The sequence below is a fragment of the Schistocerca americana genome, chromosome 5, assembly GCF_021461395.2.
Source record: "Schistocerca americana isolate TAMUIC-IGC-003095 chromosome 5, iqSchAmer2.1, whole genome shotgun sequence".
NCBI classification, from domain to species: domain Eukaryota; kingdom Metazoa; phylum Arthropoda; class Insecta; order Orthoptera; family Acrididae; genus Schistocerca; species Schistocerca americana.
Window position 1 is genome coordinate 565,819,668 of NC_060123.1, and position 27,294 is coordinate 565,846,961.

Genomic DNA, 27,294 nt, shown 5'->3' on the forward strand with positions numbered 1-27,294 from the left:
AGGTAATGACAGTGGCACGTAAAGTGCCCTCCGCCACACACCGTTGGGTGGCTTGCGGAGTATCAATGTAGATGTAGATGTAGATGAACTATGGAAGGCACCAGCTTTGACACGGAAAGTACGGAGCGACGAGAAATTCTGTATAAAAATCGGGAGCGGGACTCTGAGACCCCACCCGTATATTGTGGCAAGGATATGATGTCGCCAGGTGGAGTCATACGCTTTGCTGGGATCAAAAAAGACGGCAACAAGGTGTTGGCATCTGGAAAAGGCTGTTCGGATGGCAGACTCGAGGGACAGTGGGTTATCAGTGGCAGAAAGCCCCTGGCATGGAGCCAGTAGGCCACGTGACTGATCAATCAGTGTAGCTAGTACATTCAGGGGTAATCCACCATCTGGAGGAAGATATACATGGCAGACAGTTATTTCCTGCTTCATCCGTATTCTGACAGCCACGGCTTCAAGAGGGGTTTGAAGGGACACAGTTTCACTACAGACTGAGTTTAGGACAAACGCAAACTCCACCAGACACACTATTACTGTCGCTATGGTTCCTGTAGTATCCCTTATAGCCACGGAGGGCAGGGGTCCGCGTTGCTGGGTACCAGGTTTCCTGGAGGGCAATGCAGAAATCAGGTGTAAAGCTTTACAGTTGCCATAGATCAGCCAGGCGGTGGAAAAAAACCGCCGCAATCCGACTGGAGGATGACATCATTGCGAGACTGAGAAGGCATGGAAAATTCAGTGAAGCAGTTTACGCCTCAGGGTCACCTGCTGCCTGAGCAGACTATATCCATTGTGTCTGAGGGTCTCCACCCCATCCTCAGACGCAGAGCTTATAGGTAGCAGTGGTGTGAGTGCCACTGCAAGTTCCTTGTTCTTGGGGGACTTTTTCGATTTCTCACAGTGTTCCTTGACTTTCCCTGGCTGGGAGGACTTCACTGAATCAGTCTCCAGGACTTGAGATGAGTGTGAAGCCCTACGACCAGCTGCTTTTGGGTTCTTCAGCCGCTGGCGGGTGTCATCTTTCCCACTAGCAGAAACCTGGGAAGGGAGTGACCCAAGGGACCCTTTCCTAGCGAGAGGAGCCGAAGAAGCCTTACGCTTCTCTGGCTCAGAAGTGGGGACTGAAATCCCCGCTGGTTGGGGGGGGGGGGGGGGGAGGGGAGGGGGGTGTTGCTCCCGAATTAGGTGGTGTGGGAGCAAAAGGGAGGGAAGTGTCCCTCACCATCAAGACGGCAGGTGTAATCTCCCGGTTCTGACAGGCGACGAGAATGCGAGGAACTGATGGGGCGACAACCGTTCTCGTAGCAGCGACGTAAGAGGTGGTCATAGCCACAGGATGTAGGCGCTCAAATTTCCTCTTAGCCTCAGTGTAGGTCAGTCGGTCCAGGGTCTTATATTCCATGATTTTCCTCTCTTTCTGAAAATATTGCAGTCTGGCGAGCAAGGTGAATGATGCTGTCACACATGAAAATTTATACAAAAAGTATTTGGCTTTGCTAATCAGCTATACAAAATTTTAAAACCTTAACGATAATTTGTAACATGTACTCAAATAAATGTGTGTTGGACCTTCATTATTGTAAAATTATAGAAGCAGCATTGTTGTCTCCATGCATGTATCCGTGTTTTAACAGAATTTGTGGTGTCGACGTTGTGTCATGTGACTTTAAAATTTTGTAATAAATGTTTTTAAGTAAAATTCTCTTTTCGGTGTAAACAACTGTACTAGTTCGCACGTCACAAATCGCCTGATATTGGAAGGAAGTGAACCAGAGGCAGTATCTCCAGTGGACGAGTTACATATTCAAACGAGTTATGTCATCCTTTATTTCGACGACTGCGAAGTTAAGTATTCTACTGTTCCAATTAATCTGGGAAAATTTGTTTACTATACAACGAGTTTCGGTGCACAGACCATCATCAGGAATCGTAAAATATTAACAAGCCTAGAAAATCAATAGCTTCAAGAAATGTAAAATACATTTATATCGTAGATTTGATGACAGTGGCGTATTAGAGAGTTTATATTGTTTAATGCAACTGATTTTGTATCGCCTTTTAATTTGTTGTATACATTATATGGTACCTTATGGTGGCCTGTGGATCGAAACTGCTTGCATTATGAAGTTTATCAACAGCTCTTGGTGGAGAAACATGACGTTTTCAAAGTTTAAGGACGCTATCGAGAGCAGTGCTGCTCCCCCTAACCGTCTTACCTGACGGCGCAGTTGAGGCTCTCTTTAATGACACAGTCTAGAACTGTTGATAAAATATTGATATATCGATATTTTTTCCAAAAAAATATCGACATATATGTGCGATAGTTCTTCCAACGATGTATTGAAATATCGGTATCGAAATGACAATATCGCGTGCCGAGATTTTTACTTTGTATTTTTTCGCAATTTTCGGAAAATATTTGAAATCGTTATTGTGAAATTGCAATAGAACGTAATTTTACTACGTGAAGGAGTCTTAATGGTTTTTGAGCTTTAATCACGCCCAATCTTTCTCTTTGACTGTGTGAAGCAACTATAGGTGGCACAAAAAAGTAATCCGATTGGGCAGGGTGGTGGTGGAGTGAATGGAATAACAAGATTTCCGATGTGACGAAATAGCATACCAGCTGCGTTAAAATCAGTTTTTTTAACGGAAGTAGCTGTTTCTTCACATCGGCATTCTTCAAAACAGTTGCTGGGAATCATGAACAAAAATCTAAATGATAAGACCGGTCTTCACCACGGGCGCAGACGTGCGAGAGTAAATAGTGACGCAACCTACACACGGCGCTAGCAACAGAAAATGGAGCGTTTAACTTGTTCGCGTAATTTTGACGCTACCACTGCTAGGCCGGTAGCATTTGCAGAAATGAAGAAAAAAAAAAAACGAAAGTCGACATGAAGTGTTCCAGACAAAGCAGATATGCACAAAACCGAACGACGAACCCATAGGACACTTTTTGTCCTGTCACTTCCACGCAGCTACAGGTGTTACCTAAGTGGTTATCGCGAAGCGTGAACGTGCATCGTTTTCCTTTCAGTTCTTGCGCTAAGTGAGATAATGAGACTGATAGCTTGTTGATGTACACAATATCTATACAGCTCTAAAACTGGCAGTATATTTACAATGTGCAACCGATGTTTTTATAGACCGGTATGTCGGTATTTCTTCCGTTGATATATCGACATTTTTTTCTCGATGTATGGTTATTTTTCTCCGGCATATCGAGAGCCAATAACGATGTCCTTTGAATTATCGATATACCGGTTCACTGATATTTTTAAAAATGTCAGCAGTCCCAGTACAGACGTAGCTTGGGTCGCTACAAGGCGCCTGTGTGTGCGCCGCCGCTGCCGCAGCTGGCGCCGCCGTCCGTCAGGGTGTGGGGTTGCGCGACTCCACTCGGCCTGTCAGCGGCATCCGCGTCCTTTGGCGTCCAACACGTTTTAAATAGCGGGTGCTGGCCGCGTAAACTTGGCCCACACCTAAATAGACCTTTAGCCCTGACAAATCGCTTCCCTAAGCGAAACGGTCTCCGAGTGCTTCTCGGGAGCCCGTCGCCAAAACTTCCGCTCTCTCAAGAGCACCGCCCACGTGTTCCTAATAGAGTGTATGCAACTCGTGGAGACTAAAAAATAAGTTTGAACATCGGCAGCTAATTTTGAACATAACGGCTGAGGGGGCGAGAGGTGGTCTCAGTTTTACTTGTTTCACTTTTCACCTCGGAAAAGAAGGTGAAGTTTCCCAAGTAACGTTTTGTTCCTTTGTAGCCGTGGGACGCAATTAAACCCCACACCATAGTACCATAGCATTCTGTAGGGGATCCAAAACAAAATGGCACATTCGAAAAAGAACAAAGGTGCACAAAAAAGTGCTGATGGAAGTGTACAGCAGCAATACAGCAACACTATCATATGACTCTGCTTAGGTGACGTTTCTAGTGCAACAAAGAACGAAAGTGCAGACCAACACTCTGAGAAGAATAGGAAATCGCAAGAGAATTGCTGCTCGGAAACAGACCTATGACAACCAAGGAAGTAGTAGAAAGAGTGAAAAATCATGCACGAATCTGTTTGCAGATGATGTATTACAATCACTCCTGTTGTGGGAAACGTTCAAGGCAGCTAAATGTTTGAACCGTCAATTAATTTAATACAAGCAGCAGATAGAGTTCAGTGTTTAGGATCCAGGTAGTTCGCAATGTGAATAACTGGTAGCCTAGACATTATACTGAAGTAAGCTAGTTTACTTGTTGTGTATTGTTAAAGTCATCATTTAAAGCCGGTATCTGAAACTTCCTAAGTATGCTTTCTCGAAATCATTTGCGTCTATCTTGAGTAACCTACCAGTTCCGTTTCTTTACCGTCACTATGGCTAATTCGCTCTAACAGGTCCAAAAACCTGTCACTACTACTAATGCCCTTTCCTGTATGTTACACATCCACTGCTCGTCCTATATGATGCAGGTCCCACACACTTGAGCAATATTTCCGAATGGCTCGCACCAGTGTCTTTTGAGACCTTTCTTTTGTAGACTGATTGTATGTCTCTATTACTTTACCAACGTACCGAAATCTGCACCTGCTCTGCCTTCAACTGAGCCTATGTGGTCTTTCTATTTCATATGCCTGCAAATTATTTCACGCAGATATTTCTGTATGTTGACCGATTCTAGTAGTTCGTTCTTTGAAGTACACAGTTCTACATTTCTGACTGTTTAAAGGGTCTGCCAACATTTGTACCACTCCAAAAATTTTATCAAGAAGCGAGTGAACATTTGGGCTTTTCCTTTTTTTCTTTTGTTTTCACCGTATCATTGTAGAACCTTCATTTGCGAGAAATGGCACGTTACTGTCAACATTGTCTACAAGGTCGTAAGTATAAAACATGCACAGCAGAACTCCCAATACACGTCACTGGGGCGTACTTGGAGGTACGTTTACATCTATCCATGACTCAGTCTAAGATAACATGCTGCGTACACCCTACCAAAAAATTCTCAATCCAGTCACAAATCTTGCTTGATACACCACACGATCCTGCTTTTGATAATAAGCATAGATGTAGTACTGAGTCTAATGGTTTTTGGAAATCGAGAAATACTACGTCTACCTGACTGACTTGCTCCATGGCTTTAAGTATGTCATGTGAAAAAAGTGCGAGCTGGGTTTCACAAGATGGATGTGCCTGGAATCCATGCTGGTTATAATCACGCAGTTCATTTTGTTCCAGATACCTCAATTAACAAACGTACTAAGATTCTACAATAAATTGATATCAAGGATGCTGGACGGTAGTGTTGTCAATCACTTCTGCCACTCTTCATGCAGACGTGTGTGACCTGTGTTTCCTTCGTCGAAGAACCTACGGCGCATTGTGGTTAAAACAGGGTCTAACTTACCCGAATAATTCGGTATAAAATCTGACAGGCTCCATCGAACACTGGAGATTTGTTCAATTCTAGCGTTTCCAGTTGTTCCTCAACAGGTATCCATGTCACTCATCATTGAGTGGTTCGATAATTAAATTGGGACAACACTGCTTTTGTTTGGGAAACGACTTTTGGAAAAGGAGTGCAGCATTTTGTTTTTGCTTTGATACCTTCAGTTTCCGTTACTGTCTTGTCCACGTGTGTGGACACAAACTTTGGTGCCACTAACAACCTTTAAATATACGACTAGAACATTTTAGGTTTTGTACGAGAGCTTTCGATATTATTCTACTATAGTAATAGAATGCTTCACGCATTATTCTCTTGACAGCCAAATGCGTTTCCTTCATCTTTCGATCTGAAGCCAAAACTATTTCTCGTATGGTGGGAGATGCGATGATATAGAAAATTGCGACAGAGATATGGAAGATGACCACAAATCGATTTCTGTGGAGCAGTATTGTAATGACTTATCTAAGGACATTCAGAAAAAGTCCTTTAGACTGTTCGGTAGTGGCGAAGTAAATTGGCCCGATAGATCTCAATGATGAAATACATTGTACAGTAGAGGAAAGAAGAGTGGAAAACAAAGCGATATCTTCGTTGGGACGTGCAATGGGAAGAATTTCTCTGCAACAAATAGCCACAGAAATAAATATCTCAGGGCGGGGTGGGAAAAAGAAGGGTTGGAATACTGGAGACAATAAAATAATAGACGCAGTTAGTACCTGTTTACGGGAAAGGCAAGGGACGGAGGAAAGTAGAAAAAGTCCAGTTAGTGCCTACTGTAAGGCAGATCTACTGAAGAAGATTCCCAATTGAAATTGCTACCCCATACTGTAGGCATTAAAATCTCCAATACATTATCGAAATCCACTGTGTTCCCTTCTATGTACTCTATCGACTGTATCAGTTCAACAGCCTTTAATCCCATCGCCAAACAGCACATCTTGAGATCGGGATTTCTATTTTTTCTTCTGTAGCATGATCGCTGCCACTTATTCAAGACACACACACTTCTAAACATATAACTTTCCATTGTAGTGCCTAATGGTAATCCATGAAAAATGTAGCGTTTACAGTTATACAGAGCGTTCGGGAGTGCCCGTTACCAAGTTGTAGAGAGGAGTGAGTAGATCGTATTACGAACAGCAACGCATATCCGGAAGCAACCATTTTAAAACCAGTCGGTAACGGGCCACGTTTGTAAGCAACTGATTAGACGTGACCCGGTACATCACTTTATTTACAATTCCATTCATTAATAGCCAAAGAAAGTGCTCGTGTACTCTTTGACGCGTTCTCTTCAACGTGATGCAGTACGGCTACCAGTTCGGGTGTGTAGCGTCTCCTTGGAGCACCTGTCACGCCTCCTTACAGTGCGTGTATCCGTTTTTGAAGCCGTTGCGTAATTGTGGCGAAAAGCTTATGCGATGTAGTCTGACATGGAGAACGATATTGATGAAGACTATGAGCAGCTTTTCCATGACCGTGAGCTTCGCCATTCAGAAGGGTCACGTCGGTGTATTTTGTAAACGTCTACTCAACCATGTTGCCTAAACTCTCACAGACTCGTGAATGAGGCTTGAACCAGGTCAGAGAGGTAAGATGGAGGTCAAATGATCACATGACATGTAGCAGGAATTTCCACTGCATAGGATTTCCCCACACAGGCCCGAAAAATCTAGGGTCATCAATGACAAACTACATCTACATCCACACTCCGCAAGCCACCTGACGGTATGTGGCGGAGGGTACCTTGAGTACCTCTATCGGTGCTCCCTTCTGTTCCAGTCTCATATTGTTCGTGGGGAAAAAAAGATTGTCGGTATGCCTGTGTGGGCTCTAATCTCTGTGATTTTATCCTCATGGTCTCTTCGCGAGATATACGTAGGAGGGACCAATATACTGCTTGACTCTTCGGCGAAGGTATGTTCTCGAAACTTCAACAAAACCCCGTACCGAGCTACTGAGCGTCTTTCTTGCAGATTCTTCCACTGGAGTTTATCTATAATCTCCGTAACGCTTTCGTGATTACTAAATGATCCTCTAACGAAGCGCGCTGCTCCCCGTCGGATCTTTTCTATCTCTTCTATCAACCCTATCTGGTACGGATCCCACACCGGTGAGCAGTATTCAAGCAGTGGGCGAGCAAGTGTACTGCAACCTACTTCCTTTGTTTTCTGACTGCATTTCCTTAGGATTCTTCCAATGAATCTCAGTCTGTAATCTGCTTTACTGACGATTCATTTTATATGGTCATTCCATCTTAAATCACTCCTAATGCCTACTCCCAGATAATTTATGGAATTAACGGCTTCCATTTGCTGACCTGCTTTATTGTAGCTAAATGATAAAGGATCTTTCTATGGATTCGCAGCACATTACACTTGTCTACATTGAGATTCAATTGCCATTCCCTGCACCGGGCGTCAATTAGTTGCAAATCCTCCTGCATTTCAGTACAATTTTCCATTGTTACAACCTCTCCATATACCACAGCATCATCCGCTAAAAGTCTCAGTGAACTTCCGATGTCATCCACCAGGTCATTTATGTATATTGTGAATAGCAACGGTCCTATGACACTCCCCTGCGGCACACCTGAAATCAAATGGTTCAAATGGCTCTGAGCACTATGGGACTCAACTGCTGAGGTCATTAGTCCCCTAGAACTTAGAACTAGTTAAACCTAACTAACCTAAGGACATCACAAACATCCATGCCCGAGGCAGGATTCGAACCTGCGACCGTAGCGGTCTTGCGGTTCCAGACTGCAGCGCCTTTAACCGCACGGCCACTTCGGCCGGCACACCTGAAATCACTCTTACTTCGGGAGACTTCTCTCCATACCGAATGACATGCTGCGTTCTGTTATCTAGGAACTCTTCAATCCAATCACACAATTGGTCTGATAGTCCACATGCTCTTACTTTGTTCATTAAACGACTGTGTGGAACTGTATCAAACGCCTTGCGGAAGTCAATAAACACGGCATCTACCTGAGAACCCATGTCTATGGCCCTCCGAGTCTCGTGGACGAATAGCGCGATCTGGGTTTCACACGATCTTCTTTTTCGAAACCCATGCTGATTCCTACAGAGTAGATTTCTAGTTTCCAGGAAAGTCATTATACTCGAACATAATAAGTGTTCCAAAATTCTACAACTGATCGACGTAAGAGATATAGGTCTATAGTTCTGCACATCTGTCCGACGTCCCTTCTTGAAAACGGGGATGACCTGTGCCCTTTTCCAATCTTTCGCAACGCTACGCTCTTCTAGAGACCTACGGTACACCGCTGCCAGAACGGGGGGCAAGTTCCTTCGCGTACTCTGTGTAAAATCGAACTGGCATCCCATCAGGTCCAGCTGTCTTCCCCCTTTTAAGGAATTTTAATTGTTTTTCTATCCCTCTGTCGTCTATTTCGATATCTACCATTTTGTCATCTGTGCGACAATCTAGCAAAGGAACTGCAGTGCAGTCTTCCTCTGTGAAACAGCTTTGGAAAAAGACATTTAGTATTTCGATCTTTAGTCTGTCATCCTCTGTTTCAGTACCATTTTGGTCAGATTGTCTGGACATTTTGTTTTGATCCGCGTACCGATTTGAAGTTTACAGTTTAGCTTTAACAAATTTCAAAATATACCTTCTTTTGTAACTTAACTATATTAAACACGAACTTACACGTTTATTAAATTGTACTGTGACTGATCAAGGACGAAAATTGACATGTCAATCGAAATTTCTTGATGGCAGAATAGTTTTCGCGCTATGGGCATTAACTTCTTAGCCCTCCAGTACTTGTGACCGAGTGAAAGGGCGGCTGCCAAAAGCGTTAGTCATTGGTGCGACTTTTGTCCCCATGAAGGCGACCTTTCTGGCACCAGAGGTAGCCGCCTGTTTACCGCCAACTCGAAGTTATTTTTCCCTATCTTCTGTTATTCTTAGCTACACAATAGAGCTAAAAGTAATGTACGCCTAGAGAGAAACCATATGAAAATAATCGAGTGTTTACTATCTAGCGCACGGCCCTGTGCTTGTACGCACTTTGGGTAAAACACCTCGACCCGCGCTCGCCAAATACGAATTATTTGCCCATTTTCGGTGAAAATGAAACAACTGATTGACGGTTGTATTTTGAACCAAGTGTGCCATTAGTGGGAGTGGTAGGACTGGATTGACCTGCGAGTAATCCACTCTTCAAATTTTCATTTAATAAAAAAAACACAATTTTATAATAATTTCCACAAATTTAAGAATGACATGCCTTATAAATTTGCATCATTCAGTGGTATTAAGAGAGTGTCTCTGAATCAGGCCGGAATTCCAAGGCATCACATCAAACTAAACGAAATGAAAGTAAAAACAGCTGACGGGCCCCAAGAATATCCGCATAATGTCAAAAACAACTGGAATAACTGAATTACACAGGACTGCCCACTACAACAAGTACAATCAAAAAATTCTGAAATGTTTAAGAAAGTATTGTAACCAGACCAGAGCACCATTTATAAGGTTGCTATAACCGTGTGAATTCTTACACGAAATCATGCTCTAAATAACGGCAAACACAACATGGCGAAGAAGACTATTATAATTTATAGAAAATATTAACATATACAAATTACAGCGAAGAGATATAAAAATATAGACGTTGTACGCAGAGCGGATTTACGACAACAATGTTAACCAGAAGACGCAAGGCTTCGTACACAGTCATTACAAGACAAAACCAGATCGAGACGAAAGCACTCTATCACATGATGTCATGATTTGTTGGAATTATACGTGCTCCACGACCTGGCAACAAGTGCAATAACATACGCGGTTCAGTGAATATTACTGGGCCACGATACTATTGCACTTTATCTCCCGTAGCCGTTATCGGAAATACCACGGTGACGTCGCAGTAAACGATCACATTGCTGGCTGAGAAAACATAGTATTGTGAATGATTTCAAGACAGTTGTGCATAGCTATCAAGTGGTTCAGCGTGTTCTCTGATTATTACGATAAAAATTCAAGGTAAGCCCTCCGAAGCTCCCTTATTTCCAGGTACAATAATACTGTGGTTGACTAATACCACAGCAGAACTGCACTGAATAAACAATACACCGCACACAGATTCAAATGGTTCAAATGGCTCTGAGCACTATGGGACTCAACTGCTGAGGTCATTAGTCCCCTATAACTTAGAACTAGTTAAACCTAACTAACCTAAGGACATCACAAACATCCATGCCCGAAGCAGGATTCGAACCTGCGACCGTAGCGGTCTTGCGGTTCCAGACTGCAGCGCCTTTAACCGCACGGCCACTTCGGCCGGCCACAGCGCACACAGAAATAGCAGTATTTCTATAAGATTGAACTTGCACACAGTGATCATTACTGGCTCTAGCATTGACTAGATTCGGATGTGCAAAAAAATCTGAGTGAACACTACCAATTATATCGGGAAAGTAGATAACCGTTTGCGTCCAAAGTTTAGGGAGGATACGGCAAGTTGGAAAAGAGAGAGGGAGATACATACGTTCGTGTGATAAACCTTTTCTCTTCTTCATAGCTCCTCTGTGTTAACACAGATGACATGTCACTGATCTCATTTGTACTAAGATTGCAGTACACGGGAGGTGCCTACTTGCTTCCACCGCCCTGAGTACATAAGCTACAATTAATGTTCACCAACCTGCAGTCTTTTATAGTAGTTGTCCTCTGCGCAGAATACAGTACGTAGATCGTCAATCCGTTATCTTGAGGCTGCAATAGACTGTTAGCGAGCAACTGATATTGTTTGAATAACTAAATTTTCAATTACTTTGTTTATAAGGAATGCCTCTTGTTTTTCACTAGCAGAATATGAGAAACTGCACATTGATCTTACACTTTATGAGTCACAAATAATATACAATCGTAACACTTTCATAAAAACAAAGCAATGAACTGCCTGTTCGAGCAATTACTATCAAACTGTTGTCAATCACATGTAAACATAAACTGCTAACAAACTCTTAGCTGACACCGACCGCGACATTCGACATGTCTGTCCTCTGTGGCTGGCGAACCGGCTCTGATCTTACAGCTGAACCACTTCACCCGCCCTCCACGCTACGCGCGATCCGAAGATAACCGAAGTGCTTCTTCTGCCTTTTCGTTTAGCAACTGTTTGCTATTCCGTTGGTAATTAACATTTTTGACACAGTGCAATGATAGCCAGCTATTGATACTTTTGCATGAAATACAAGTAAATATACTGTTTAGTTTTTCTAATATTAGTAACACTAGATTATCATATTGGAGCGCAGCCAATCGCGGAGAAGGACCTCAATTTAGGCGGTATTTCTCAAACTGCGATCGGTACCTCTAACATAACCGACATCTTTCCAGTGTCGCCTTCGTAAATGCACTAAGGAGATCATCTTGTAGCCGAATATGACGGCTGTAAAGCCAGAAACATTACAACTGGGCAGGCTAGCAAGAGGTAGATGTCCATCGTTTACGAGCCACAGCGACACCGAGGTGGGTCCTCGCGACAGAGGAGGTAACCATGCGTTAACCATGTATGGCCAATGCGGAGCCGGCGGAGGGTAACTGATTCCCTGCGAGAGGACGGCATGGAAGACTTCCACACATTCGTAGTCTCCTCAGTGACACGCAGTTTTTTGTGCGTGCTGTTATGCCATTCCGTCTCCCAAAGCCGAAAAACCCTGCGGCGTAAGACAGAACGCAGGCCAGTTTCGGAGATGTACATTTCCAGAAGCGGTTTCCGCGTAGCCTGTTTGGCCAGCCTGTCGGCAAGTTCGTTGCCGGGCATTCCGACATGTCCTGGGGCTCACACAAACACCACTGAAGGACGGGACCGTTCCAGGGCATAGATGGACTCCTGAATGGATGCTACCAAAGGATGGCGAGGTTAGCAATGGTCGATAGCTTGTAGTCTGCTCAAGGAGTCAGTACACAGGAGAAATGGCTCGCCAGGCCATGAGCGGATGTGCTCAAGAGCGCGAGATATGCCCGCCAGCTCCGCAGTGAAAACATTGCAGCAATTTGGCAAGGAGTGCTGTTCAATATGTCCTCCATGAACAAACGCAAAGCCGACGTGACGATCAGCCATCGAACCGCCCGTGTAAACCATTTCATAGCCCCAGACATGTCTAGGATCGAGCGGAAGTGATAGCGGAGAACCGCAGGGTTAATGGAGTCCTTAGGGCCATGCGAAAGGTCCAGAAGAATCTGCGGCCTAGGTGTACACCATGGAGATGTACGTGAATGGACCTCGAGGAGAGGTTGTAACGGCAAGGACTCCAGTTCAGACGGAAGGGGGACGGATGCGAACCGATACGGGATATGAACCTCCGTGGCTGGGAAAAGGAGACGGTAATTCGGATGCTCAGGAGAACTGCGAACGTGTGCAAAGTAGCTGGGCAGCAGTTGTGCACGCCTAACATTCAGTGGGGGACTCCGGCCTCCCCCAGGACACTGGTCACCGACTCGTTCTAAAAGCTCCCGTCGCTAAGCGAACGCCACAGTTGTGCACTGGGTCGAGTATACGCAACGCCGAGGGCGCCGCCGAACCATAAACCAGACACCCACTGTCAAGGTGAGATTGAACAAGGGCTTTGTAGAGCTGCAGCAGCGTAGAGCGATCTGCACCTTAGTTGATATTGCGCAGGCAGCGGAGGGCATTGAGGTGCTGCGAGCACTTCCGCTTAAGCTGACGAAGGTGAGGCAGCCAAGTCAATCGGGCGTCGAAAACTAGTCCTAAGAATTGATATGTATCCACTACAGTGAGTGGATCTTCATTAAGGTAAAGTTCTCATTCCGGATGAATAACACGCCGGCAGAAATACATGACACGACTTCGTGGCTGAAAACTGGAGGCTGTGGGCTAGCGCCCATGACTGCACCTTGTGAATGGCTCCCTGTAGGCGCCGCCGCTCAGCAACACGAGTACTGGAGGATAAGTACGAAATGCTGAAGTCATCCGCATACAGAGAAGGAAAGAGCTACGGCCCTACAGCTGCTGCTAGACCGTTAATAGCTACTACAAAGAGACACTCCTTATGGAGTACTACGGAAAGCCATTCTCCTAAACACAGGGGTAAATAGGGGAGGCACCGACTTTGACACGGAAAGTACGGAGCGACCAGGAAGTATTGGGTAAAAATTGGGAGCGGTCCCCCTGAGACACCACTCATGCCATGTGGCAAGGATATGACGTTGCCGGGTCGTGTCGTATGCTTTACATAAGTCAAAAAAAGACTGCAACCAGGTGTTGGCGTCTGGAAAAGGATGTTCGGATGGCAGATTCGAGGGACACAAGATTATCAGTGGTAGAGCGCTCCTGGCGGAAGCCGCCTTGATATGGAGCCAGTAGGCCACCTGACTCCAGGACCCAACCCAACCGTCAACACGCCATACTTTCCAGCAGCTTACGAAGAAAGTTGGTGAGGCTGATGGGTCGGTAGCTATCCACATCAAACGGGTTTTAACAAGGTTTGAGCACCGGGATGATTGTGATCTCCCGTCATTGTGATGGAAGGACGTCATCGCACCAGACCCAGTTGAACATGGCGAGGAGATGTCGCTTGTATTCAGACGAGAGATGTTTAATCATCAGATTGTGGATCCGATCTGGTCCAGCAGCTGTGTCGGGGTAATGTGCAAGGGCGCTGAGGAGCTCCCACTCCGTAAATGGGGCGTTATAGGGTTCACTGTGGCGTGTAGTGAACGAGAGGACTTTCCCTCCAATCCGCCGTTTGAGTGTGCGAAAGGTTGGGGGCTTGATCTCCGACGGAGAGGCTCTAGCAAAGTGTTCGGTAATCGCGTGTGCGTCGGTATGTACCACGCCATTGATTTTAATTCCAGGAACACCTGTTGGGGTCTGGTACCCAAAAGAAGTCTGATCCTCGTCCAGACTTCGGAAGGACCGTATGGCACCCAATGGTCGAGAAGTACCTCTCCCAACACTCCTGTTTGCGTCGTTTTATAAGCTGGCGAACACGGGCACACAGCCGCTTGAAAGCTATGAGTTGCTCTAGGGAAGAGTGCTGCTTATGTAGCTGCAGAGCTAGCCGACTCTCTAATTGCCTCAGTGACTTTCAGCGACCACCAAGAGACTGTCTTTCGCCGTGGCACCCTAAAGAACGAGGGATCGTATTTTCCTGCGCAGAAACGATCGTTGTAGTAACCAGCTTAACGACAACATCTATGGCACCATGTGGGGGAGATTCAGCGGTGACAGCAGTGGTGTAGGCTCCCCAGTCTGCCTTGTTTAAAGCCCATCTGTGTAGGCGTCCGTGAGCATGACGCCGTGGGAGCGGCAGGAAGATGGGGAAGTGGTCACTACTACACAGGTCGTCATGTGCTCCACAGTGGATAGATGGGAGAAGTCCTGGGCTGCAGATTGATAACTACCATGAGCCACACTGAAGTGTGTGGCGGCCCCTGTATTTAAAAGGCTGAGGTCAGAGGCAGTAAAGTTTCGACATCTCTGCCTCTGCCAGTAAGCACTGTGTCACCCCACATGTAATTATGCGCTTTAAAATCTCTCGGAAGTAGGAAAGGTTTAGGGAGTTGATCAATCAGTGCAGCCAATACGTTCAGAGGTACAGCACCATCTGGATGGAGATATAAAATTGCAGAGAGTTATTTCACGCATCATCCTTATCCTGACAGCCACAGCTTCAAGAGGGGTTTAAAGGGGCACAGGTTCATTACATACTGAGTTCAGGACATAGGTGCAAACTGCACCTGACAAACTGTTAAAGTCATTATGGTTCCTGTAATATCCCTTATAGCCGTGGAGGGCAGGGGTCTGCATTGCCGAGAACTAGGTTTTCTGGAGGGCAATGCAGAAAGCAGGTGTAAAGCTTAACAGTTGACATAGCTCAGCCAGCTGGCGAAAAAACCGCCACATTTCCCCTGGAGGATTACGTAATCGTGAGACTGGGAAGGAATGGAACACTGAATGAGGCAGTCTACGCCTAAGTGTCACCTGCTGCCACCAGATGAGTACCTGTGCGATCGACATCCATTGTGTCTGAGCGCCCAGCGAGACATAGGTCCTCAGCAGACGCCAGAGTCTTCACCTCATACATGAAGCAAACCATTGGCCAGACGCAATCAATACCTTCACTGCGCGATAACAACGGTGAAATCACTGATAGCAGTGCCACTAAAGCAGAGTTATTAAACATGGTTTTCCGAAACTCTTTCATCAAAGAAGACGAATTAAATATACCTGAATTCCAATCAAGAACAACTACCAAGATGGGAGACATATAAATAGATATCCTTGGTGTCACAAGGCAGCTTAAATCACTTAATAAAAGATTGTGTACCAGTCAGGTTCCTCTCAGAGTACGCTGAAACGCCAGAAACGTATAAACAACCTGTGTCATCGAAGTGCAACCTTACACACAAAACCGAAACAAAACTTTTCTGAACGAGTGGTAAATGTATCAGAAACAGTCCTTCTCACAAAGGAAATCGAAGTGTTAGCGAAAGGTTTCAAATATGCTTCTCATCATAAACCTTCAACTGAGCAGTTAGATGTATTAGAAATTGATGTAGAATACAGTATAAATAACGACATTGCAACCAAACACACAGCAACGCGTGAAATACAAAAATTGCTCGAGTGCATAACAACTGAATCTAGTGACCACAACACACTGAATAATCTAAAGAAGAAAATCATCCAAAACAAAACAATTATTTCGAGAGCAGATAAAAGTGATATCGTGGTCCTCTTCGACAAATGTAAATATGTTGAAAAGTGAAAATCCCCTCACACCCAATGCGTACTGTGTCCTTAAAGACCCCACAAAAACCTTTAATCATTAAATTAAAAACTTAATGAAGTCCTGCAAAAGTATAATACGCGACTATGAAGCTAAATATTTGATCAATATGAATCCAACAGCTCCCAAACTGTGTGGACTCCCTGAACTACACAAAAAAGACCATCCTCTAAGACCACTTGTCCCAACCTACACTGCACCAAACTACAAAATTGACAAAGAATTACATTTCTGTATCAAAACCAAAACAAAATTCAAATCTAAGTTTGGAACTGTAAACTCAGTGGACCTTGTCAGAAAAATTAAAAACCTTCCAATATCACATAGTGCAAAACTAGTATCCTTTGACGTAAGCAGCTTATTTACAAACATACCTACACAAAAATGTCTTGAAATTCTGACAGAACTATTACACAGAGCAGGTGCCACCCCAGTACAAGTAGAAGACATAAATTTTTCCACCCAAACATGTTTGAAACAAAATTATTTCTAATATGAAGGTAGGCTTTACAAGCAAGTAAAAGGATTGGAAATGGGTCCCCTGTCAGTCCCCTCTTAGCTGAAATATTCATGGACAAGTTTGATAAAGAGTTCCTAGAAAATGAACCCCTTAATAATAATATTAAATACTAGTACAGATATGTACCAACACATAACTGAACACATTCCTAGAACATCTAAATTCACAACACAAAAACATACAATTCATCATGGATCTAGATGAAAAATCCATTAACTTTTTAGACCTTAACATAGATATCACCACAAATACACATACTTCCAAACTTTGTGGAAAACCCACAATAGACACAGTAACACCATGTTCACAACACCGAATAACACACAAACATGTAGCCTTCCATTTCATGGTGCATCGTCTCACATCCATAAAATGTCAAAACAAAATTTCCGAACAGAAGTGGACACCATTAAATATATTGCATATAACAATGGCTATAACCCTGAATTAGTCGACAAAATCCTGTACAAGAAACAAAGAAGGAAACTCTTGCCCGCCTTTTATGCCCCCTCTGCAACAACAACCACACCAAAAACCAACTGGTGAACTATTCTGTATCTATGTAAGCTATCAGACAAACTAGCTAAAACACTGAAATCCCAAAACTATAAAACAGTTTTTGTAAGAGGCACTACAGCTAATCTCCTATTCAACAGCAAGGACAAAGATAAACTAAAAACTGTGGAATCTACAAAATAGCCTTAACTGACTGGAGTAAACTGTGCATTGGTCAAACGGGCTGGGCCATATCAACAATTCTGACTGAATATGAATGCAGCTGGAGATTAAATAAATCAGACTCCACCTTTGCTGAACATGTGCTCAAAGGATGTCACAAACATCTAACACACAGAGAAGTGCTACATATAGCTAACAAAGGCAGAAAATTCAGCCTACTAGAAACACTTAAAATTAACAAACACTTAGCCCTAAATCCCCAGATGGTTATAAATGACCAATTGCAACTGAGCACATCACCACTCTTAAACTTTATGTGATATCCCCTATGTGTTTACATTCATAACTAACTCAACTGTAACAATGTAATATTTGGTATTTATTAATGCACAATTTTCTAATAAAATGTAACCCCCAAAGAAAACAATGCTAATGTACAACCAACAATTAGTGCCCAGTGCAACTGTTCACAACACATACAAAAACTGTAATTTTTAATAATGTGTATTCTAAAAAATTCTAATTGTTGTCATACATGGTACCGACAAACCATAAAATGTGATTTATTATGTTAAAGAACAGTTTTACAGAACAAAAAGTCCAAAGACCCGTTTGGCAATTCCAAAGAATACTGCAACTAAAGATCGTATGTAAGCGCGTTGTATCTTAGTCCAGGATGTTTGGTTTGTAAGAATAAGCACCTTGTAAACAATAGCCAGTACTTATCTGAAGGTGGCCTAATAAACCGAAAACTAGTTCATACAAATAAAAATCAGTAGAACAAAACAACCGCCTGTTATTCAACCCTGAATAGGGGACGTTCATTAATTGCATTAGCTCAAACTAGGCGAGGTGTCCGGCAAAATCATACTAAATCTCATTTACTGAGAAGGGGAGAGGCAATGGAAATCTCGTATAAACGTTTTAATTCGGAGAATATACGTTATTACAACGCATAGCATTTTGAATTACACATGAACATTAGTAAAACCGACAAAATGCAGGGACGGATACCTGACTGAAAATGAAGGAAAAAAAAGTCCTACGAACATGTGTCCAGAAATACATCGTTGCCACGCTGGTGAATGAAAGTTTCTCTGACCACGTTCCGTGTTGATGGCGATTAAGCAGTTGGATGGTGCCTGTTCTGGTAAAGGATGCTTCGCGGTAAACTGGACTGATGACAGAAATCCCATAATTCTGATGGTCTGGTGCAAAAACTATCGACAAAATCCTTCCCGTAGAGGGAAATTCGCTGCTGATTGTTCTTGCACTCATTTCAAGGGTTAGGGTTAGCAGCGTGTGCATGCAGGATACACACAGTCTTACTTTGGCTTACACAGTGTTGGTGGGCAACTTGCCTGGCACCTGTACCAGGAATCGTCTCAATAGCCTGTAGAATCCGGTCCTACAAATCTGGTGTAGGCACAGTCTGTCGGCTCCCTGTACTTTCGTCTGAAAGCACCCATGATCTCACAAACCCCCAATAAGGAGTTGAAATGTTGAGAGAGATGGTTGATGTCTGTGATGGTACTTGTCTTGGTATAGCCGTGGTGCCTCTGCCTTTTCCATCTGTTTGGCCGTACACGATCATCATCTCGACTTGTTGCGGACATGAATACCGCACAATTATGCTCCTTACAGTATGCTACCTCAAACATACAGCATGCAAAAAACTAGGAACGCACGGTACTGGTCAGATGGATTTTCATTCGTCAGCGCTATCTACTACGGCAACGATACATTTCCGCACATGTTCATTACACATTTTTCCTCCGTTCACAGTCAGGAATCCGACCCTTAAGTTTGTCGGTTTTCTTTTAACGTTCACCCTGTATAATTAATCCCGAGCGTAGACAATATTATAGCGCCCCCTAATATTGGGGGCCATCTCTGAACTGAACGTTTTACACGGGGTGTGTATGCCTGGGATTCCCAGAGTCGAAACAAGCGCAGCAAGGGTGTCAGATTTCATTCTGGGATTTCTCTACCGCGTCTAGTCGAAATCACTCGTGGTAATCACTGAATAGCTCGTGATATTCTGCAACGCATGTAAGTCCGATTTTTTTGTTCAGCATGAATTTGTATCGAAACTTTTTCAGTGCGCGTGTTAAGCGGCATACCGACAAGTCGAAACACGTGCGAGCAAGAATTAACCGTCTGTGGAAGGAAGCTAAGCTGAAGTTCATCGTGAAGTAGCCTCTTAATGAGAATGTAGGTCTAGATAGCGAAGAGTTACGGAATCATTCGGTTCAAAGGAAGGTACAAACAATGAATTATTTCATCTGCAAAGTAGGGGTTTCATGATATTTAATGGCTCTGAGCACTAGGGGACTCAACTGCTGAGGTCATTAGTCCCCTAGAACTTAGAACTAGTTAAACCTAACTAACCTAAGGACATCACAAACATCCATGCCCGAGGCAGGATTCGAACCTGCGACCGTAGCGGTCTTGCGGTTCCAGACTGCAGCGCCCTTAACCGCACGGCCACTTCGGCCGGCCATGATATTTAATGTAATATACAAATAAAGGTCAATTTTGGAGGAATGTTTTCGTGCAGTCTTTTTGTTCGTCCGTCAGAATACTACTCAGTGTTGGCATGTTTAAAGTATTTTAATCACATCTTAAAAACACACTTTCTAAATAAAACCTGGCCTTATTAAAGTGTTTCAATCAACGTTTAAAACAATTTCTTTCGAATTTAATTTTCACCTATTTTTTTACGCGACTGCGGGGTAAACCTCACCTGAGGATGGAAGGGGGGAGTCACCACTCAATTTTTCCAAATGTCACGAAGCGGAGGGGGGGGGGAAGACAGAAAAGGGGGGGGGGGGAGTCCAAATTGTAAAGGAAATTTTAAGTATTTAATGGAAGGTCCCCTTATGTGTAACTTGAAATGCTGTTGGTACTTCTGTGGTGCTGAGTTCTATAGAAACGATAACGTCGATGATAGGACCAAATCGTCTTTAATGTTGATTAATGTATATAAGTCGCTCAACATTAATAACACTTACAAGGACTGGTCCCCAGCGGTGCGATCTACATTCTGAAACTAAGAATTCTGTGATGTAGGTTAAAATCCCAGGTATCACACACAGCCGCTATTCACTGATGGGCCCTCCTTTGCGAATACTTGACCATAGAAAGTTCTCTGAATTTTGTGTGACACCCCGTAGCATTAAAAATAGTTGCGTTGTATAATCTGGTTGCTTGGTGGAATGGATAGGGCAAGAGCTTCGCATGCAGGATGTTGTGGATTCGAATATCATCAGGTGCAGGAACTCTGCTTTTAAATCTATCGAAATGACTGATCAAGATTTTTATTCAGTTAATTGATTTAAATGTAATTTTTAATTCCATTACTTTGTCAGATAAATTTGTTCGTATCAATTTCATTTGCTCTCATTTTTCTTCCTGTCATTCATTCTCCATTTGAATTCTTTGTTCATCTGTTTTTAATTTATTTGCATGCAATGAATTTCGAAGTAATTTCTTTTGTTTTATCACCCTGTTTCTTCATCCACATTGTTGCATTAATTATATCTGTTTTTAACTCTGCTTGAATTTTCTTTACCTATGAACGCATTTCTCATTTAAATTTTCATATACGCTATTTTTTCGTGGTGCAATAGGTATCTAGGCATGCTTGTGTGACGATTACCATGCAAAAATATTTCGCATCTGGTAACGAAAATACAGATTATTTCGGTTTTTGTTTTAAAAAATTTTTATTGCAAAAAGGTGAGAAAGAAAAAATGAATGAAAAAGTTCGTATGGTGATTAAAATGTGGTAAAGAACAGAAATAAATTGCATTAAAACCAATAAATCGAATAAAAATTATGACCGAAATCATTTCGATAAGGATTTGAAAACATAAAACATACTGCGCCGGATGAGATTCGAATCAACAACACCCTGCATGCGAAGCAACCAGATACATACAGCAACTTTAACGCTATTGTCACACAGAATTCGGAATTTTTTCATCAATTACGCGCAAACGACGCCTGACCAGGGCAAATAGCTGCAGTGAGTGATGAATAGGATCTTAATCTACATACCGTATAGACAGTTCCAAAAAATTGGTTTCACCGTTGAGGACCTCCCTTTGTAAGTAGCTTCGTATTGTTCCTCACGGTCGTCTTACACACTAATGCTGATCTACGCACAGATCTGAAGTGCGGCTGCTTAAAAGGATGCGCCGACCAATCAGAGCTGCGAGTAGCGATTGCACGCCAGTCCCGCGTCTTCGGGTGGTGTGAAAGCCTGCCGCCACCCGACGCAGATCAGCGAGCAGTGCGTAACGGGCTCGCCACGGCGGAGAGCTGGCGGGAAGTTCAGAAGTGCCGCCTCTCGCGTAGCTGTGAGCGGGGCGTGATTCGCAGCCGGCGGTGATGCCGTCGACACTGAGCGCCCTTCTTAGTTACTTCCTACTTTACGCGCCCTCCGACCTTAATATCTACACTACTGGCCATTAAAATGGCTACACCACGAAGATGACGTGCTACAGACGCGAAATTTAACCGACAGGAAGAAGATGCTGTGATATGCAAATGATTAGCTTTTCAGAGCATTCACACAAGGTTGGCGCCGGTGGCGACACCAACGTGCTGACATGAACAACGTTTCCAACCAATTTCTCATACATAAACAGCAATTGACCTGCGTTGCTTGGTGAAACGTTGTTGTGATGCCTCGTGCGAGGAGGAGAAATGCGTACCATCACGTTTCCGACTTTGATAGAGGCCGGCTTGTAGCCTATCGCGATTGCGGTTTATCGTATCGCGACATTGCTGCTCGCGTTGGTCGAGATCCAATGACTGTTAGTAGAATATGGAATCGGTGGGTTCAGGAGGGTAATACGGAACGCTGTGCTCGATCCCAACGGCCTCGTATCACTAGCAGTCGAGATTACAGGCATCTTATCCGCATGGCTGTAACGGATCGTGCAACCACGTCTCGATCCCTGAGTAAACAGATGGGGACGTTTTCAAGACAACAACCACTTGCACGAATAGGACGACGTCGTTTGGAGCAGCATGGACTATCAGCTCGGAGACCACGGCTGCGGTTACCCTTGACGCTGCATCACAGACAGGAGCGCCTGCGATGGTGTACTGAACAACGAACGACAAATGGCAAAACGTCATTGTTTCGGATGAATCCAGGTTCTGTTTACAGCATCATGATGGTCGCATCCGTGTTTGGCGACATCGCGGTGAACGCACATTGGAAGCGTGTATTCGTCATCGCCATACTGGCGTATCACCCGGCGTGATGGTACGGGGTGCCATTGGTTACACGTCTCTGTCACCTCTTGTTCGCATCGACGGCACTTTGAACAGTGGACGTTACATTTCTGATGTGTTACGACCCGTGGCTCTACCCTCCATCCCTCCGAAACCCTACATTTCAGCAGGATAATGGACGACCGCATGTTGCAGGTCCTGTACGGGCCTTTCTGCATACAGAAAATGTTTGACAGCTGCCCTGGCCAGCACATTCTCCATATCTGTCACCAACTTAAAACCTCTGGTCGATGGTGGCCGAGCAACTGGCTCGTGACAACAGACCAGTCACTACTCTTGTTGAACTGTGGTATCGTGTTGAAGCTGCATGGGCAGCTGTACCTGTACACGCCATCCAAGCTCCGTTTGACTCAATGCCAAGGCGTATCAAGGCCGTTATTACCACCTGAGGTGGTTGTTCTGGGTGCTGATTTCTCAGGATCTATGCATCCAAATTGCGTGAAAATGTGATCACATGACAACTCTAGTGTAATATATTTGTCCAATGAATACCCGTTTATTATCTGTATTTATTCTTGGTGTAGAAATTTTAATGGCCAGTAGTGTCATACTGGAAGTGCACTTATGAACTTTGATGTCAGTGCGGATCGAGAGAGCTATTCACGGAGGCAGCTATTCAAGGCTCGCCACACGCGGTGGCTAGCTGTGCCTGTTGTACGGCCACTCCGATGGACGGACAGGTTCCAGCCCCGGACTATTTCTGAGCCCTGCTGGCACGGCTTTCACTTCCCCAACCACACAGGTATTTCTGTGGCATTGTCCTGCGGTCGGGCCGGCCGTAGTACTAGCAAGGCGGCCATTGAGCCAGCGCTGCGGTCGCGGAGTTATGCCCCTAATGCGTGCCGCTTATTTCGAGACCAGGCGGCGGCGGCGCCGAGCGCGGTGACGCGTCGTGACGGACTGTCCCCAGCTGGCCGGCTGCCGGGACGGGGCTCGAGGCGCGCACCATCGCCATTGTCCGACTGCCCCTCTGCCAGCTCCACACCGCGCTCAACCTGCCTCCCCACCAGCCGTGTAACTGCACTGTTTACGTAGAGACCTGGCGAGGAACACGTCGAAACAGACACGTTCCGTCTCTGTAAACTCAGATTCAACCCTCTTCCCTCTTGGAACACTGGTGCAAACTTTTTCTTCTCCTCTATAAGCGCCTCTTTAGTGACATCGATGATGTTTCGTTGGAGTATTCGATAGTATAACCTGTACACATTAGCTACATACACGGTCTGGTCAGTAAGTATTCAGTCACCAATTGATGGACGTTAACATGCGCTGTGTCCTCTCGCCGTTCTTAAGACGGCTTGAACTCTGCTGGGGACACTCAGTGAGTTATCTCAATATCTGGAGGAATGGTAGCCCATTCTTCCTGAACAGCAAAAACCAGAGAAGGTAGTTAAAACACCCGCTAAACCCACTGGGCGGAACAGGTGATTAGGATTGTGGAAAGGGCCAAATAAGGTGTCGGAACGTTCACTCAAAATTGTAATTTATTGTAACTTAATAACACGTTTAAACCAACGCGTCACATAGCCGAACCTTTAGAACTGCGCGTTCCAAAAAGGCAATTATTTCACGGCTGAAGGTCCAAACAAGAAGTCTTAAAGCAACAAGATAAATCTCAAATGGTAAAAACATGCAGTTAAAAATTGCAAATAAAATAATTAACATATACATACACAGCGAGGCTGAGAGCCTCAACGCAAGAGTGAATAGACAAACAAACAAGATGCAATACAAACAGCTGAAGGCTCACAATAAAATTTTCAAGATTTTGAAACAAATTACCATAATCTTTCAAAGGTAGAAGGAGGCAATTTTTTTTAGAAAAAGAATTGGGTGAAGGCCAATTAATTTTTCAAAATTCAAAATACATAAAATCCAGTAAAAGCAAGAATTTTTTAAATCATAAGGTGGATTACAAACAGACAAACACAAGTGAGGAGGACAATAGAGAAAACGGCACTCAGAAGCCTCCAGAGGGTCGGTCTGCCCTCGTTCACTTAGGTGAGACAGGTGGTGAGCCCTACTACTCTTGATCTGTCGGAACCCAACCAGGAGACAGCCACGGACTGACCAATAAAACGACTTGCTTTTCACCAATCGGTACATGAGCAGTCAAACACAAAAAGTTACGAGCGTGATTATCCACAATGAAATATGTGTTAGCTGTCAAAACTACACACCATGTTGGACAGGGACAACAGGTGAGGGAAGGACGCTGCCTGAAATTACGTTAATGGCCAGGGCAGGTGACCAAAATACTGACGGTCACAAGGCAGAAAATTCAGCTGGTGCACCTTAATTTTATTCAACCAATACAGTTAATTACACTGCACGGTGGCAAAATTTCAGCAATTGAAACAGTCAGTGTTACTCACAGGAGAAACACCAGCGTACCACCGAAACGAACCACACAACATGAATGGACGTGGCTTGGGTAGTTGAAACCACTACTCAACTTTGACGTCCTGGGTCGATGAACCACAAAGCTCGTAGCGATCGGACAGCTCCACAAACGCTCCAACACTGTGCAGGGACCGCCAGCGGACCCAGCCGACTGCACCGCATGGAGATAACTTCCCTGGTCCGCAGCAACCAACCGACTCACTGCAGACCCCCTAGCCGGAAACTACATGAACAAAACCAAAGATGGTTCACAGTGCAAATATCGATACACATCGCTGCTGCCACACGTAGAAGGAAGAAGAACCACGACGTAGCCGCAACAAAGGCGGGAATCAAAACACAGATGGACAGCGAAGTCCGGGAAAACGCATAGTTGGGAGTGCACACGGCTCAGTAGTGACGCTGGACGCTGTGATTTGGTATGAGGACTACGTTATAACTCATGCTGAAGGAGCTCCATTGGGTTGATGTCGAGACTCACACATCATTGCCTCACAGATGCTACTTTACGATAGGGTGCATAGTCATGTTGATCATCGATTGTCTTGTTTGTTAGTTCCGTTTTAGGGCGCAGAAATAACTAAGGCCATACTCGCTCTTGCGAGAACCGCAGAACACGAAAACGGAGATAAAAGCGACTACACGTTAAACCCAAGCGACGGAAGGAAAGACAGCTAAAAAAAAAATAGGGACTTTTCTTGGAGAAAAGGACATACAATATGCCAGATAGACAACGGAACGATCATCATCGTTTCCAAACTGTTCCTCTACTGGATGCAGTACACAGTGGTATAAAATTCGTTCATATCCTCCGCATTTACCTTTTTCTTGTGGGAATGTAATTATGTATGGAAGTGAAACATGGACGATGAATTTACTACTGGCCATTAAAATTGCTACACCACGAAGATGACGAGCTACAGACGCGAAGTTCAACCGACAGGAAGAAGCTGCTGTGATATGCAAATGATTAGCTTTTCAGAGCATTCACACAAGGTTGGCGCCGGTGGCGACACCTACAACGTGCTGACATGAGGAAAGTTTTCAACTGATTTATCATACACAAATAGCAATTGACCGGCGTTGCCTGGTGAAACGTTGTTATGATGCCTCGTGTAAGGAGGAGAATTTGCGTACCATCACGTTTCCGACTTTGATAAAGGTCGGATTGTAGCCTATCGCGATTGCGGTTTATCGTATCGCGACATTGCTGCTCGCGTTGGTCGAGATCCAATGACTGTTAGCAGAATATGGAATTCGTCGGTTCAGGAGGGTAATACGGAACGCCATGCTGGATCCCAACGGCCTCGTATCACTAACAGTCGAGATTACAGGCATCTTATCCGCATGGCTGTAACGGATCGTGCAGCCACGTCTCGATCCCTGAGTCAACAGATGGGGACGTTTGCAAGACAATAACCATCTGCACGAGCAGTTCGACGACGTTTGCAGCAGCATGGACTATCAGCTCGGAGACTATGGCTACGGTTACCCTTGACGCTGCATCACAGACAGGAGCGCCTGCGATGGTGTACTCAGCGACGAACCTGGGTGCACAATGGCAAAACGTCATTTTTGCGGATGAATCCAGGTTCTGTTTACAGCATCATGATGGTCGTATCCGTGTTTGGCGTCATCGTGGTGAGCGCACACTGGAAGCGTGTATTCGTCATCGCCATACTGGCGTATCATCCGGCGTGATGGTATGGGGTGCCTTTGGTTACACGTCTCGGCCACCTCTTGTTCGCATTGACAGCACTTTGAACAGCGGGCGTTATATTTCAGATGCGTTACGACCGGTGGTTCTACCCTTCATTCGATCCCTGCGAAACCCTACATTTCAGCGGGATGATGTACGACCGCATGTTGCAGGTCCTGTACAGGCCTTTCTGGATACAGAAAATGTTCTACTGCTGCCGTGGCCAGCACATTCTCCATATCTCTCACCAATTGAAAACGTCTCGTCAACGGTGGCCGAACAACTGGCTCGTCACAATACGCCAGTTACTACTCTTGATGAACTGTGGTATCGTGTTGAAACTATATGGGCAGCTGTACCTGTACAAGCCATCCAAGCTCTGAATCAATGCTCAGGCCTATCAAGGCAGTTATTACGGCCAGAGGTGATTGTTCTGGTTTCT

General features: G+C 44.5%; 1 protein-coding gene across 1 annotated transcript in view; it reads right to left on the reverse strand.

The window, feature by feature from the left end:
- The window catches only part of LOC124616539 (SET domain-containing protein SmydA-8-like), a 185,618-nt gene that overhangs the window by 54,470 nt on the left and 103,854 nt on the right, over positions 1 to 27,294 (reverse strand). Inside the window, exon 6 of the mRNA XM_047144857.1 lies at positions 23,590 to 23,789. Within this exon, the coding sequence (XP_047000813.1) occupies positions 23,590 to 23,789 (200 nt within the window). The remainder of the gene's footprint in view (positions 1 to 23,589; positions 23,790 to 27,294) is intronic.